Source organism: Oryzias latipes, chromosome 2 (assembly GCF_053564925.1).
Source record: "Oryzias latipes strain Hd-rR chromosome 2, Olatipes_Hd-rR_3.1".
NCBI lineage: Eukaryota > Metazoa > Chordata > Actinopteri > Beloniformes > Adrianichthyidae > Oryzias > Oryzias latipes.
In genome coordinates this window covers 5,747,104-5,763,591 of record NC_136238.1, presented here as the reverse complement: position 1 = coordinate 5,763,591, position 16,488 = coordinate 5,747,104, and the positions used below count along the sequence as shown (strand labels likewise).

The 16,488-nt window shown below is 40.4% G+C and overlaps 1 protein-coding gene across 13 annotated transcripts in view; it reads right to left on the bottom strand.

Moving 5' to 3' along the window:
- The window catches only part of ncam2a (neural cell adhesion molecule 2a), a 321,431-nt gene that overhangs the window by 22,222 nt on the left and 282,721 nt on the right, over window positions 1-16,488 (bottom strand). For all 13 annotated transcript variants that reach the window (XM_078931074.1, XM_078931083.1, XM_078931079.1 and 10 more), the window contains 5 exons: window positions 14,422-14,518; window positions 12,190-12,363; window positions 8,815-8,934; window positions 7,855-7,976; window positions 4,469-4,643 (listed from right to left, as the gene is read on the bottom strand). In XM_078931074.1, the coding sequence (XP_078787200.1) occupies window positions 4,469-4,643; window positions 7,855-7,976; window positions 8,815-8,934; window positions 12,190-12,363; window positions 14,422-14,518 (688 nt within the window). The remainder of the gene's footprint in view (window positions 1-4,468; window positions 4,644-7,854; window positions 7,977-8,814; window positions 8,935-12,189; window positions 12,364-14,421; window positions 14,519-16,488) is intronic.

Below are 16,488 nucleotides of genomic sequence, written 5' to 3'. Positions count from 1 at the left end.
CATTTCCCAGAGATTCTTAGCTTTTGGTTCCGGCCATGCGCTGAAGCCTCCTTCATGATCCTTTATGGCAGGGGTCGGGAACCTTTTTGGCCAAGAGAGCCATAAACGCCACATATTTTTAAATGTAATTTCCAAAGAGCCATACAATAATGTAGTGTCTCTTTCCCACACTGAGGCACGGAGACTTAACCTCTTTTAAGGTTCTTTATTCCGATTACTGCAGACCGCAACAAAGGCCGTTCATTCAATTAATTCAGCAACTCCTGAATCTCTCCCGCCGAGACGAGAGCGCGTCTCCCAACTTTATATTCACCTGTTCCCGCTCCAGCCCTCCCATTTCCCTTATTCGGCCCATAGCTGAACCCCATTGGTCCAAACTACCTAACAACAGGCTGAGCGACAGAACTGAGGGCCAATCAGATCTCTGCTTGACGCGTTCAATGAACTCCAGAACTTTTAACGCGGCCCAACAGCCATCCAACTCAGTCCGCGACAATTTGTTTAAAACTAAATATACAAGTGAATGTGTGCATTTGATGTAATTTCAACATTTTTAAAGTACAATAAGTCTGTGGATCCTTTTTAATAACATTGTTATGCTGTTGCTAATAAATGATGAGTATTTCTCGTGGTAGTTTTGCTGATGGTCTAATCTGGTTGATACGTGGTGAGTTTCTGCTTCATGCAGGCGTTGAGACTTTAAACGTGATCTTAGGTCTGAATGTTCTGTATATGTGAGACAGACTGATCACATGCAGACGGGGAGCCAAACACACACTCACACGCTGCAGTGAGTGACGGGCAGCGGGTTTTACGTTTTTACAATCCCTGCGCGATTCACCTGCTGCCTGTCCACCCCACCCCCACCCTCTGCTTTCTTCCTCTAACATCCCGTCCCCGCATCTGCGCGCTCTTTCTCAGAGACGGGAGCGCGTAGTTTTAGGCACGGCAATTCACAGGTTTCCAGCTGGTACAAACTCTGTGAAATAATAGATAATAGTAACTGATAGCGCTGGCGCAGATTTCTCTCTCCAAGCACCGCTACTACTGCGCGCCTCTGGCATCGCATCGCGCCCGAGAAGGACTGGTCTAATGAAAAAAAAAAACTATAATTTAAGATTTGTCTGCGAGCCACATGTGACCATCAAAAGAGCCATATATGGCTCGCGAGCCATAGGTTCCCGACCCCTGCTTTATGGCAAAGGAAAAAGGGTGAACGACTGATTTCCCATTTTATCTCATCCCAAAAATCGAGTTAAAGTGATGAAAATTGTCATTATGAGTGACATTATTGTGGATTTGCTTCAGTAATCATCTTAAATAGAAATGCATTTTGAAGACGCGACAAAAAGAGGATCAAAAACTGAGTAAGACTGAGGTCAGAAGATGTATTTTATAATAAATGAAACAAGATTTTTTTGTTTTTTATCCAGAGGAAAAAATCTAAACCTTCAAGACTGAACATGAAACAGCTAAAGGCTCAATATTTGCTGGAGCCTCCAAAAACTGTCAGCAATTTGGAGGAACTTTGGCTATTTTTCTTCTGATCTGTCATATTTGAAGGTTGTGACAGCAAAACCGCTCCAGATCATCACAGTCCCACCACCGTGTTTGGCTATGGGCGGATGTACTTCTCTCAAAATGCAGCTTTTTTTTCCCAAAGTGTCAGAACTGAACAGACGTACGTTAAATCCTCTAAAAAAAAGAAAGAAGAACAAAATCTATAAAAGAAAAAGTTCTAAAATGTTGGTAAACAAAGCAGCAAGTTAAAAGAACTGTGAGATTAGAAATGTTAAAAATGCCGTTTTCATGTTTCAGAAACATTTGAGGCTAGAAGGAGCTGCGTCTCCTGAAGAAACTGCAGGGTTGAAGGTTTTAATGCTGAATGAAAATGAAACTTTAAGGGTCATTATTGGAAAAATATAAAGAAATGATCAAAGTTGAGCATAAATAAAGTGAAAACAGCAAAATAACAAAAGAGATATTTTTGTGAGAAGTGCCAGAGCCGGGTATCGAACCAGCGAGCTTCTGCCCCAAGGATTTCCCATGTATTTCAATGGATTCTGGAAATCCTGGAATATCTGGAATATCTTGAAAATTTCAAGGGTTTGAAGGACCAAAAGTCATAGCTGGAAAAAGCTGAAAGAGCAGAACATTTAAATAGTTGAATGGTTGAAAGAGCTGAAACATTGTAGGAGTTAAGCTGCAAAAAATGGAGGAAGATACTAGAATAAAGTAAGAGAAACAGGAAAACAATGTAATAAACTCAAATTTACTGATGACATTGGAGGTTTGACCACCCAGCCAACAAAATGTTCAAGACTGAAGAAGTGTTGCTAACAAATTCACTGTCAGACCAAGAAACTGAAGATTGTCATTCATAGTAAACATACAGGTAAGCATGGTGGTGGTAGTACCATGATTATAAGCAGATAGAAGAAGAAGAAGAAGAAGACAACTAAAATCAGAAGTTCCATCTGAACGTTTGCTTCGCTGCAAAAAGAAATACTAAAAAGCAGCTAAAGAAACTTCACTTTTATAATGTTTTCTGATTAAGCCAAAAAAGCTTTTACGTTATTCTACAGTAAAACATAAAACATTTCTTGGTTGGGGTTTCTAAGAATTTAGAGAGAGATGCATCCATCAAAAGTCTGAAATGTGGGTCTGAAGGCAGTTTAGCTCAAGGCCCTGGTTTGCATTTCTGCAGGTGTTTGCATGTTTACGAAACCAGCCGTGACAAGCTGGATATGAGATTCTGCAGAACCTTCAGTGCAATGTTAAACCCCGACTGAACAACAGGAGGGAACGGCGAGAGCTGGAGAAGACACAACGTAACACTAACCACGACCTGAGGCCGTGAAAACACTCACACAAACAATGGAGCTGTTCTTTCAAAATAAAACCAGACCTTGGTGTCCTGCACTGGATTTGTGTTCCTGTTCTTAACCACATTTTTTTTAATGACTTTGTTTTTAAAATGTTACAGCATCTTTAATCTTTTAGGATTTGAAGTCCCACACCTTCCTTTATCTGTCACGTCTGCTATATTTAGAATCTGACGTACAACAGGAACCAGATTCTTCTGCTCTAAAATATGACATTTAAATGGGAGACGGTTGTTTAGAAATTCAATTAAAATCTTCTTTCAACCATCTAAATATCCAAAGTTAAACATTTGTTGCCGTCTATTTCTGTAACAAATAATGAACCGTTAAATAATTGTATTAGTTTAAAAAAAACATAAAAAGGTTCTATTTACTTTCATTTAATAAGAAGATCCGTGTTTTGTGTTAAATATTTGTAAAAAGGTGGTAAAAACAGCATTTGAAGTAAGTACTGTAATCATTTGTACAATCCCTGTAAAAGCTGTTGGATAAGTTGAGATTTAAATAAACAGCAACAACTTTAGATCTAATGAGATCCAGGAGATCCAGCTCTACACCATCCCAGACCACGTCTTTGGTGCTTAAGGCGTTTTAGGTGATGCCCTTTATTTAAGAGTCCATCTGCACCTCTTCCAGTCACACAAAGGACTCTGAAGGTTAAACCTCGAAAACCAAGTGTAAAGTCCTAAAAGCAAGAAAAGTGCAGGAATCTTTAGAAATAGTAAACCAAGTTTCTATTTCAAAATAATTATAAATGCTCCTTTTCGATAGTAGTCTAAATAATAAGGAATAAATCTTCTAAAGTGTTGTGGATGATTCGCATGGTTATTTTGGCAATTTTTACGCCGGATGCCCTTCCTGACGCAACCCTCTCTATTTATCCGGGCTTGGGACCGGCACAGAGGCAACTGGCTTGCAACCCCTGTGGCTAGATTAAATAATAAGGAATAAATGTGACTCGAAAACTGTCCTTAAATGTCTGCTTTTATGCAGATGACACTGTGATGTGCAGCTCGGCTCATTATTCCCATTTGTTGTACTTCATGTAACTTTTAAAATCCGAAAGGCAAAGAGAAGAACTGGTGCTCTAAGCTTGTAACTGTTTCATTAATTCCAAAAGCTTTAATAAAACACGAAGGAACTCACTTCAGAGAGTCACTTCAATTCCAATCTTTTTAGATGTAAATATTTCATAAAAAAAAAGGCTTGTTCTGGATGCACTTTGACCTTGACTTAATGCTCTTTTCTCTAATATTTTTCTGCCCAAACAGATTTGGAAACCAAGGTTTCCAAACGTCTCCAGAAAAGCTTTAGGGCAGAATTTCATGAGAACAGAAGATGTTTGATTTCAGGAGAAAAAAAGGTACTTTCTCTAAATGTGAACAAAAAACTGTAGTATAGAAATGCATTCTTCACAACCTACTGGTCTCTTTTATGAGTCATCAAATAACAGCCAGACTAGTGTATACTATCACTATCTACTACTATTGTGGAATAAATACATCCCATTAAGTTGGATTCATTTTTGTGTTGAGCAGCTGACTCCAACAGGTCACGCGTGTTTTCCTCTATCACGTTTTTACCTGTAACGTCCGGCTTCTGCGGCATGAAGAACTGGTAGAAGGTGGGCTCCGACAGGCCCTTGACGTTGCGCGCTGTGATTTCCACTTCATATCTGGTGTTCCACTGCAGCGACTGCAGCATGGCGAAGTCGTTGGCGCCGGGAACCAGCTTGGTCATCCACTGCTCCTCTTTGTCCTGAAGGGGACAGGGAGACAGTCAGAACTACGCTGCCAGGAGGGGTTCTAGGACGTGATGTTCTAGGACGTGATGTTCTAGGACGTGATGTTCTACATGTCTGCATTTTTTATCACGCGACACCTGTGCACAAACTCCTGCTCTGCTAGAAGCCCGAACAATCCTGTTTCTGAGTTTCTGAGGACTGAAGGACCAGATGGTTTCCACGTTCTTTCTGTGCCTCTGAGCAACAACTTCACCTCCCGCCACAACGTCGGGCGAAAATCTATTTTAGGGCTGAAAATTGCATTTCAAAATCCAAACCAAAACACACGTGTCAGGGATATCCAAAGGAAGTTTTTGAAATTATTATGGGATGGGCGACTCACCCACGTCCAAAAACATGCTTCATAGGTTCATGGGTTGCTCTCAATTGTCCATAGATGTGAGTGATTGTGGTCGTGCGACAGACTGGTGACCTGACCTGCCTTGCTTAAGATTTCACATAATACTTGTGTATAAACTACGTAAAACACCTCTCTACATAGCTCTACGCTTTCATTTCTCTTGATCTTCTGATGAAAATGATAAGTGAATGTTGGTTTCTGTGCTCACTTTTTGGAAAAACTAACACACTGACTCATGAAATGTGAGGAGTCAGACTGGGAAGAGTTGAATGCTTCTGTGAAGTGCATTCTGTCGGAGGAAATGGTTAAAACAGGAGCATTGTGTTTGTTTTGTCATCGGCTCAATGTCAGAAGAGACTCATCATAAATGCAAATGCGTCTCCTTGAGGTAAACGCCGCTGTCAGCTGTACGAGCACCTACCTGAATAATAACACAAGCGACTCCAGCTGCTAAAAAGGGCTGTGGCAGGTGAAAGCATCAAGAAGGGCTTTCATTACAATCCCTGCAGGCCTCCGGTTCACTTTCAGTAAAACTATGAAATAATTAGGATTTATGAAAGGCCACAGAGACATTTCAAGTAGTATGAGGTTTTAAACAAAGGAAAATCTCCTTTTCTAGAGTGGATTCCTCTTTTTTTGTGTCCTCAGCAGATGTTTACTGATGAAAATGTGATGTTCAGCAGCATGTTCGACAGCTCCTTCATGTTCAAACAAGTCCAGAATCCCAACAGGACTCGGCTCCGGGCCCAGCGGTCCCTCATTAAGACGCCAGGCTTTGAAAACAGCCACAGAAGCACAGTCTCTTCTTTAAAAATTGAGAACTTTCCTCAAACAGCCCCACGGTCTAGTAAATATTCATCAGTGTTTGCAGCACTTCCACGGCCAACGTGGTTTCAGACGGATGCGCTGCTCAAAGTTTGTTTGACGTCAGAAGAAGGTGAAGAGATTTCCAGAACTCTGCATCAAAGACACTGGGAGGGATGACAGGATTTGGGAGGAATCTGGATTTTTGGAAAGAATTTTGACTTCATATGACAATGAATCAAGTACTATATTTAGAAAACACACATTAAAGTAGCGCTTTGTTAAAGATTCTGCCCCTGAAGTTGTTTCACCAAGAAGACAAACAAAAGGGGGAAAGTAAAAAATGTTAAACAATAACAAATATGTTTAAAAAAAAAGGAAATCTTTGTATAGATCAAAAAAATTGAAAAGCCTAATTGGAAAAGGTACAGACAATCACGAACTGGAAGTTTTCTTGGTACCTAGATACTTTTTGTTACAGCTTAGTCGTTTTTTTCCTTTATTCTTTTGTGTTAATGCAAATTATTATGTAACTAATTATATATATATAATTAATTCCACTCCTCTTTTGAGCACTTTATTGTTTTATGTTTGTTTGTTATATGTAACTACTTTATTTCTATTGGAAAATCAAATCAAATCAAACCAAATCGAACCAAACCAACTCAAACCCAACCCAGTCAAACCTAAACAAAATAAATCAAACCAAACCAAATCAAGTTAAACTAAGTGAAACCAAACCAAACCAATCCAAATCAAACTAAAACAAATTAATCGAAATCAAACCAAATCAAACCAGATCAAGATTTCTTAGATTCTTAGTATACAAATCTCCTCTCCACTGTCAATGCTTTATTCCAGTGTTTTTCAACCTTTTCTGAGCCAAGGCACACTTTATTCTTGACAAATCCCGCTGCAGACCAATGAAAAAAGTGGAAACTCTATAGTCTGTATTGATGTTCAGTCCCTCCATGATCTCACCTGCATTTTTATGGTAATTGTGGCAGAAAAAGCTGGAAGTTGCAGCTGTTTTTTCTAAAAGTTGTAATAAAAGTTAAGTTAGTTTTCAGTAATAATTTTCAACTACATTATTTGACATTTTACCCTGGTAGTTGTTTTTCCCTCCAGTTTATTAACATGAAATTGGATGTAACCTCACAAAAATCAAATATATTCTTTCTAAATAGTGATTTATTTTTAAATATTTATTTCAATGTTGGTGCAAAGGCAACTGTAATGTTTGAACAATTATATGATCAAAATATGTTTGATACATTTTCCATAAAAAGATTAACATTATATTTCTATTTTCTGTTGCTACACAAAAAGTGAAAATGTTGAAGTTTTTAGTTATTATCTTGTCTTAATCAAAGATGAAATCTTTGAAAACTTTAACAAAAATGTTTTATTTCTTTTTAGATGATTAAATGGTTTCAATTTAGTTTAATTGTGTCTGTTGGCCACTTCACCTTAATCCTCTTTCTTAAATCTTGTTATTACTTCTTCTTCTTCTTGTGTGTTCGTTGTGGTTTCAAGACGTTTAACAGTTTAACAGGGAAGACTCATTGTACGTTGAGACGCTGTCACTTTAACCCAATGCATCATGGGAGATGTAGTGATGTCAGACAGACCCTCTTCTCTGAGCTTCATTGTTTTGTTCACTTGTTCCACAGTCTGACACTGATTTTGTTGAAAGCTACACCGCTAAAGACGAGCTTTAGCTGGTATTTTTGTTAGAACTGACAGACTTTATGAGCAGAATCAGAACAAGGAAGTGAAGACTTTAACCACTTCTGATTGGTCAGACTGATGACGTATGATTAAGCCTCCAAGAAAGGTGGAGACAGTTTTTCCAAAAACAGAGCTGAAGCTGCGGCTAAATGGCGGTACCGTCATTCTTATCAAAGTGTCTTTAAGTGAGAAACAACAAACATGCCTCCTTCATGTCCCGTACAAGTTTGAGCCTTTTTCAAGCAGCTCGCATCCACCCGTATAGACAGCTGGGCCTCATCAGCACTCACCGTTTTGTACTTGACTATATATTCCAGGATGGGCATCCCGCCATCATCCTGCTTGACCAGACCCAGCCGGTATGTCTTCCCAATCCCTTTCTGGCCGTGGACCGCCGGTGGACTCGGTTCTCCTGAGGACAGAAATGAGGGAGGGTTAATAGAGATTCTGTGATTCTATCTTTGTTTTCTGTGAGCAAATAGGCAAAAGATGCAAAGAACGAAAGGAGGACGGAGCTTGAAGATGACTCAAATCAACCTGCTTTTAATCCATGTTTAATTTCGGCCTCTATTATTCACAATGTGATCTAATTGGGTTGTCTTTCCAACACCGTGTTCTCGGCTGCACAGCAGGAAAACTTTCAGTCAGAACACTTCCTTCATGGCCTTGCCTGGCTTTCCTGCAGAGTCAGATTGCAGGAGCAAGTAAGATGCTCATCACGAAGGCCCAGCGTTACGCGATTATTAATGCAACAGTTTTACGCAGTTTGACAGAATCTATTCTCAGCAGAAGTAATCTAAATTCATATCACTGAAAGGGGAAAAGGTTTAATCACGCTCAGAGGAGAAGTGCCGGGGTTGCACAGGACGGCAAATATGACTCATTTTGCTCAGATGCTGAGACTTTTAATAGATTTTGGAGAAACTTTTGCAACTTTTCCATAAATTCAGAGTTTAAATTTAATCAGATATTTTTCTGTTGCATCTTTTTTTAGTTGCTTTAACTTGGTTTCTGTCTTAGTTTACAATAAATGACATTTTTTATTGGACACTTGATAAAAACTGATCCCAATATTTGTTTTTTTAGTAGTACAGCACTAGAAATCCAAATAGAGGTTCTGTTTTTTGTTGCTCATGGACACTTTGATGTGTGACTGGGATATGCACCCTCGTTTTTCCGGCTAATACTTCCCCCTCAGGACTTCTCTATTGAAGGATGAACTTTTCAAAGATAACAGGCAGAAAGCTTACGGATGGCTAAAGTCTGGAAGCTCTCGGTGTGGCTGAACTCGCCCTGACCCTTCCCGTTGACGGCGGCCACCCGGACCTCATAGGTGGTGTTGGGCTCCAGTCCCGTGAGCACCACCGTGGCTGCAGAGGAACAGAGGTTAAGGACACCAGAACACACACAGGCGCTGCTCCTGGACCGCTAGAACACAAACAACAACGTCTTGCAGGGAGACTACAAGAAGAACAGCAAGAAGCTGTTTCTCTGATCAGCATTTAATGCATGAAACGTAGTTCCGGTTAAGCACGGCACAGCAGCACAACCACAGTCACAGCTGGAAAGCTCTTTGGCGTTTCTTTTAGTCGTGTTTTTGTGTCGGAACAAAAGGAGAACTAACAATAAAGATGATTACAGGAGGCACGCAAACCCAACATTCATAAAAATCAGCCTCATTAGGGTTGAAAGGACTTAATGAAGCACAGACTCTGTTAGAGACCGCTACCAGAAAGCAGTCAGGAGTGTGTTCATTAAAAAATTAGGATAAATGAGAAAAATGACACCAATTTTCATGATCAACATTTAATCAGTCGATGTTTTGGTCCAAAATGTGGAAACGAGAAAAAGCTGCTTAAAATGCGATAGAAAAACTCCCAAAATACCCACTTTTTACTTCCATTTCTATTCTGTCCTAATGTGTTGTTTCCTGTTGAGGCTTCTTTAGCATTTATTTTGAAAAAAACATTTCAAATGAAAACCCGAACGAGAAACAAACCTTTGTAGAGGCGCCAAAATGAAGATTAAAAACAATAAAAGAAAACTAGAAGGAGCTGCATTTCCAGAGGAAAATATGGGTTGAATGGGGTTATAATTGGCAAAGAGTAAAAATAAAATAAAGAAATGATGATAAATAACGTGAAAACGGCACAATCACAAGAGATATTTTTGTGGAAAAATGCCAGAGCCATATGGAACCAGTGACCTTCTGCACCAAGAATTCCCCATTTATTTCAATGGAGGCAAAAATCCTGGAAATCCTGGAATATCTGGAAAAGTTCAAGGATTTGAAGGAACAAAAGTCACAGCTGAAAAAAGCTGAAAGAGCTGAACATTTGAATAGTGATTAAAATCATTGAATGATTAAAATAGCTGAAAAATTGTAGAAGGAGTTAAGCTTTAAAACATTCATTAAAATAAACCCACCCTCTGCCCCAATACCCTGGTCAGAGGGCAATCTTCTGTCAAAGAGTGTGAGAGGCACGGAGAAACGCCACATCTACAAATGATAGAACCAACTTTTTTCTATTTTTGATTTTTACATTTACGATGGCAGCCTGTTCCTGAGGTGAAAGGTTAACAATCTTTGGTCGTGGTTGTAGACCTAAGCTGGTGGTGTCTATATCAAATTTGCTTAAACAAAGGTATTGGTCTTTTCCCATATGGTGGTTAAAAGTAAAAAGCGTCAAATTTCACACTGTGGCATGAAACTGGCCTTCAAGCCTTAGGTCATTCGGCCATCCCAAAGAGGAAAGGTGAAGACAATCTGGTAGCTAAAGTTAGGGGAAGCCACGCCCCCTTTATCCAATAATAATGAAAAGAGAATATGTTGTACAAACTCAGCTCCGTTAAGATGATACTGAACAATGTTTAAAGAACATGAATCCCACTTTAGTTCTGACTTCCTCCACAGTCGTTACTGAAATTGTTCTTTTTTTCCACAAAAACCGTAAATGACTTCCCTTACTGACACAAACTGGATGTCCTTATTAAACAGCCCCCATTCCAGGATCCTAATTAGAAAAGTACAGAAACCAGAGCCTCCTCCATTCCTCCAAAAAGTCAACAGAGTAATAAACCCGAGTGAAAGTTGTTGTTTTTGTCAGTCTGCGCAGATTAAACCCTTGAATGGTGATAAGGTGGTTTGGCAGTCCTGCGGTTTAAGAACGGAGAACAGATTCGGTCATTTGCAGTCGCGTGCCGGGTCCGTTTCTGTCAACAAGCAGACTTTTCAATTTGGCCGAAAGCGTTCGCACAAAACGACTCCATGCATCTCATTACAATGGAGAGTTTGTGGTGGGAGGAGGTTCTGCTGAGGGGCATCTAAGTGGCTCTGATGGTTATATGCGCTGCCACTTAGTGCTCTGAGCGCCACACAATTTTCTCTCCATAAGTCCTAATTCTACCAAAGAGAATCCCTTCATCCGAATGATCTGTACTTTGCTGCTTTGTTCTTTTCTAGCCTTTGTGTGTTGCTGTGTTTTACTTTGAAAGCACCGCCTCCTGTTTGGTATTCACCTCACTGCACCTCCATACTGTAATTGACTCTGAAATGAGGGATATTAGCGATAAGCCCTTCAGGTTTGTTGGAGCTGCTTATCAGCCGACCATTCGTCCTTTGGCTTTCATTTTCCACCATCCATCCTTCAGCCCGCGCTGTACTTTCCAACAGGCTCAGAAATCAATTTGGAGTCGTAAAGCATTGGAGGAGGAGGAGGAGCGCGCTCCTTCGGCTCAGACCGGTCCTGGCACTCTCCCCCGTAAGGAGCATTGGTTACGCTGGGACCCAACAGCACCTGGGGGCCAAAGCTTTGAAGGATCGCACGGCAGATCATGCAATTAGGTGTGTGCTACATGCTTGATTGGAGTCAGGGCGGGTGTGTGCGAGGGTCAACACATAGATATGATTGGGTAAATGCCACGGGGAATGCTATTCTGATGGGGAAAAACTTTCTCTGTGGTCTAGACAGAAGGCATAAAGGCAAAAAGTGTGACAATGTACACAAAAATGGGCTTTTTGTTGTTGAGCCAACAGTCTTTATCGTATGCCGACTGATGAAATCTTTGGAAGGATTTAGGTGTTTTATCTAAATCGACTTTTTTAACCACTTTTTTGGGACCTCCAGAGACTTTTGTTGACAGGAATCGTGACCAACCTAAAATAACAGCAACACGCCGTCAGACTGACGATTCAAAAAACAATTAAATGCGCCGATACAAATCACTAAACGCTAGTTTGGCGTACTTAAACGATGGGGAGCTTGTTGTCCTTATCCCCTTCTTTCGAATTACCATAACTCTTTGCCCGTTTGCGCAAATAACGCAGTTTCAACGGGCTCTAAAAGCTGAAAAAATTGCCTTGCATCTTTAAAGTGTTACACGGACATGCAACACTTTACTGCGATAACGTGTTGCATGTCAGATCAAAGCTGCTTTTCTTTGTTCGAAAATCTGCTGAAATTATCAGTGCAAACAATGGGATTTGGCTCCAACCAGTGGGTTAAGTACCGGGTGTGTGCATTTTTGCTGATGACACTCTGCTGTTTCAATGAGGTCTGTGTAACTTCTTCTAATGTAGATTTGTAAGACCTAGTAAAAAAAAGGCTAATCAACTTCACACTTACTCTGAACACTGTGTGACTTCACGTCCCTCCAGTCCTGAGAACCCACTTCTTTATACTGGACCAGGTAGTAACTGATAGGCACTCCACCGTGAGAGTCTGGCTTCAAGAACGTGACCGTCGCCAAGCGCTGTGAGACGGCCGACAGACGCACTGAGTATGGATTTGAAGGGACATCTATGGGTAAAGAAACACACACACTGTAGACAGTTCAAGAGCATATTGTTTTCATTTCATTCATAAAATGTCAACTTTTCCTCTACGGTAGTACAGAAAAAGTTCAAATGATGAGTATGGACTAAACCATCAGATGTTACCATTAAACCATTTCAGCCCTTAAGCAATAAGCAGTAAACGGCCACTTCGCATCAACAGAAAAGTCATGACTTTCGTCCCCGTTCTGATTACCGATGAGGTTCCATCCACTGACGGCCAAAAGACATTTTCTGTGATTCGGCACAGAGACGGATGTAAACTTTACCAATTCTAGTGTGTGAATTCATCTTTCGCTGGGCTTCGGGCTGTGGGAGAAAATGTTTAAATACAAAACAGTTGTACTTCTACTGTCAACCAAAGTGCCACCTGGGGGAACAATAAATCATGTTTATGTGGAATAAGCTATAATGTCAATAATCTTTAGAAAATGTGGGTTTGAAACAAAATCATCTAAAAACCTTTGATAAACGTAAAACAGTACAGGCTGCTAAAGAGTTAAAAAAGCAAAACAAACTTCAAATTTCCTATTTAAATAAAAGAAACCATTAGAAACAAGCCAGTTCTCTGCCTCGATTTCACCTTTATTCTCCTTAAACCCTTCGGCCTTTACAGCTTTCCACTTTGAACTGGTGATGGGATAAATGTCTCTATTCCACTTCCTGTCCTGGTTCCACCTTCTACGCCGGAATACAGGAAGGATTATCCCAACAACTTCAGCAATGACAGCAGACAGTAAGTTATAAGTAAGGTAAGGTAAACTTTGCCGTCCTCAGAGAGGACATTTGTTCTGGGCCACAGAGCTACTTCCATCATTCACACATCACATACATAGAGTGAGAATATTAAAAGTACATGAAACAAATACATAATAAATAATTAAAAACCAGAGTATTAAGAGTTTCCCCCAGACCTGACCCTCACAGTTAAGAGTAATAAAATATCGAATTGAAACCTCAAAACCACAGGACTGACAATAATTTCAGTAAAATGCATTATCAATTCACAAAGGAAAGCATAAAAAATACCTTCTCAATAAATATAAAGCAAGTATTAAATCTAGGGACTAGTACCCAAAATAAAAAATACATACATATAATTATGTTTCTTAAAGCAAGTAAGAAGAACGCCGATTTTGGAGCTCAACCGCTGCAGGAAATACAAACTGTTCTGTCTGAGGCTTGAACAAAAACAAATTACCACTACAGTTTTAATGGAGTTAATGCAAAACCCACTTTAACTGCCTCCTGTACTGGTATTTAGAGCCAGTCAGTTGATAAATGCAAAAACATTTTTTCATAACAGCCTTTATTCCTTCTTTTAATGTTAACATGAGGAAAAAAAGTGAGAGATTTTAAGGTTGCTGGGAAACTCACGGAACAGAAACATACTTCAGAGGTTGACGTCATAAATGACAGCAGGTTCTTAATGGACTTACCTGCTTAAAACAAACTGAAACTGAAATGCTAAACACTTTCTTTTAAACTCTTTGGACCGTGAACCCATAAACTGCCACCATGACTTTAGCAGCCCTCGAGAATCTACATTCCATCTAAAGGAAAGCAGAAGAACCCGAAGTTCTCTGTAAGTTCTTGACACGATCGGCTTCATTCACGGTTACTTCAAAAGCCAGATTGTTTTCTGTAAGACTTCATGTTCGGTCAGCTTTTTCGCAAACTACTCCTCTACTCGCCAGAGCAATTCCATCTGCACTAAAGTTAATTGGACTGCGCTATTGTGTAGCAGACTGGGCTTCAGTAAATTAGGGGGCACTTCAGTAAATAGTGAGGGGTATGGTAAATCAGCCAGCACTATTTGAGATTAGGCCATTCTGAACAGGAGATGGGAATTGGAGTAGAATTTATATTCCTGTGAATTGCTAATAAGGCTATTACCATTAGGACCGAAGTAGAGGGTTACAGTCTCTGAATGCTCGGGGTCGCTGTGAGGAGAGAAGAAGCACTTTTTCCTGGACATTAGAGTGGAAGTCATCAGTGGGGTTTTGAACTGTTGTGGACTCACCTGCCTGGGCCAGAATGAACTCTTGGTATCGAACTCCGATGTTGTTCCGGGCTGTGCAGTTGTAGCGGCCAAAGTCTCTGTCGGACATGGGAGTCACCTGAGAAAAATACCAGGAAAGAAACGCTAAAAAATCTTTTTCTCTTCAAGAACCATCCTGGTTTTGCTCTACCAGGAACAGAACTCAACCTAATCCAGACCGTGATTGAGGTGAGACGAAGATTTGAGTTTGACCGAAACAGAAAATAATTTCAGCTGCAGAACCATGCACGTCCACCATTAAAAACCTGGCGTAGTCCCACGTGCCCGTATGGGGGGGGGTTGACCTATGGAGGGTCGTAGAGAAGAACGGCTGCTGTCTTCCAGTCACCTTGAGACTCATATGGCCACCTTAAGGGACGTCATATAAATGGAACGTACCATTGTTGTGCGTGTGGTAAATGTATCTTGAAGTATTCGTAATAATGATGGAAGTTACACGCATTTATGACATAAGTAGTGCTGTCATACGGTGTCCTTACGCTACACTCTAGTCATTAGTGAGGTGCAAGTACTGGCGCCTTGTTGCAAATGCTGCCTGTACGACGTTGATGTTTTGTGCAGGTCACCGGCGTTCCCCGACTGGTTTGTCCATTTGGCACCCCAAAACACCCCATATCCCCCCATAGTGGCTGATTTACACTGGTCCGTCTGTGATGCGCCTCCCTTACGTAACGTGGAGAGTCGGGCTCCCGACCGTCAACTTGTCTATGTAGTCTCCATTGCATCTCCGGTCCGTCCGTCCCCCCCCCTGCCTTCCAGAGGAGTGGTTTGTCCTGCTATCCCCGTGTCATCAACATCCAAAACGTGGTCAATCAGGCTCAATGCACGCTTGTGTCATAAAGGACGCTTTTGTGTTGTTATCGCAGTGTTAACCTGCGTTACTGTGTAGGCGCATCACCCTTAATTTAAGACAAAATTTAACAGATTTTTATAAAACAAAGATGTTATAAAGTTTTATTTTGAAAGTACAATGAAAGTTTACATTTCAAAACCATAACCCGTCTCCCGCTTGCCTTGGGTTGCAGAGGGACGGACGTCAGACACAGCTATGACCGAGGGGATGTCAACATTCCGATTGATCAACTATTGAACGATCTACTTTTTGTGTCAACGCAACAAAGACGCACCGCAGACAGAGCATTGGAAATCAGACGTAAGCAACAATCGGACAAACAGACTTACGTCTATACGTGTGAAGTTACTGCAGTTAAGGACGCTTGTGATAAACTCTGTCTATTCAAAGTTCTGTGTTTCGTCTGAAGTTGTGTTTGTCCATTTTCACACCCGATCAAGGTGACTTTTTTTTCTAATAATGTCAATTAAAAAAACTTGAATTTTTACTTTTAGCATTTTTAATAGTCAACAGATCTGATGTGGAATCCCAGGCTAACAATAAATCAGCTTTAAAGTGAAGAATTCTAGTTTTCTTTGTTTTTATTTGGTCAGTTTATGTTGTAGATAAGTTTAAAAGTAAACTAAAGGCCGTGTCACATCGCCACTATGTACATTTTCCACTGATGAAATGTCGGTCTACCGTGATCCATGTGTGATCTATATGTCATTTGTTCACGTTTCTTGCGTTTGTCGATGTGCGCAGATGTCTGTCTGGGGTTTCAGTGTGAGTTTTGGTTTTCAGCTGTTCAAGATATTTGGTCGGTTGAGAATTAGGCAGTTTAAGCGCCGTTATTACGTATATTTTACACAATTGTGCATCATTTATGCGAGATGCAAATTTATGTCTTTCCACGACCGTTCCACGTTTGTCAAACAGACTTTTAATGCTCGAACCACCGATGTATAACGGCGCACATATCAGGTTTAAATTACGTAATTGACCCACTAATCACTAATGAATTGAAAAGAAATCAGCGCATTTAGGTGTTCTGTGCGTGGTTTATTCGTACTTAGTCCGTGGTTTTAACGCGGCTCATTTGTGATACAATATAAGGACCAGAACCTTTCTCACTTTTTGTATGAGCAATGTTCATCTGTGTAACATAAGCGGCTGTGCGACACGGCCTTGAATTA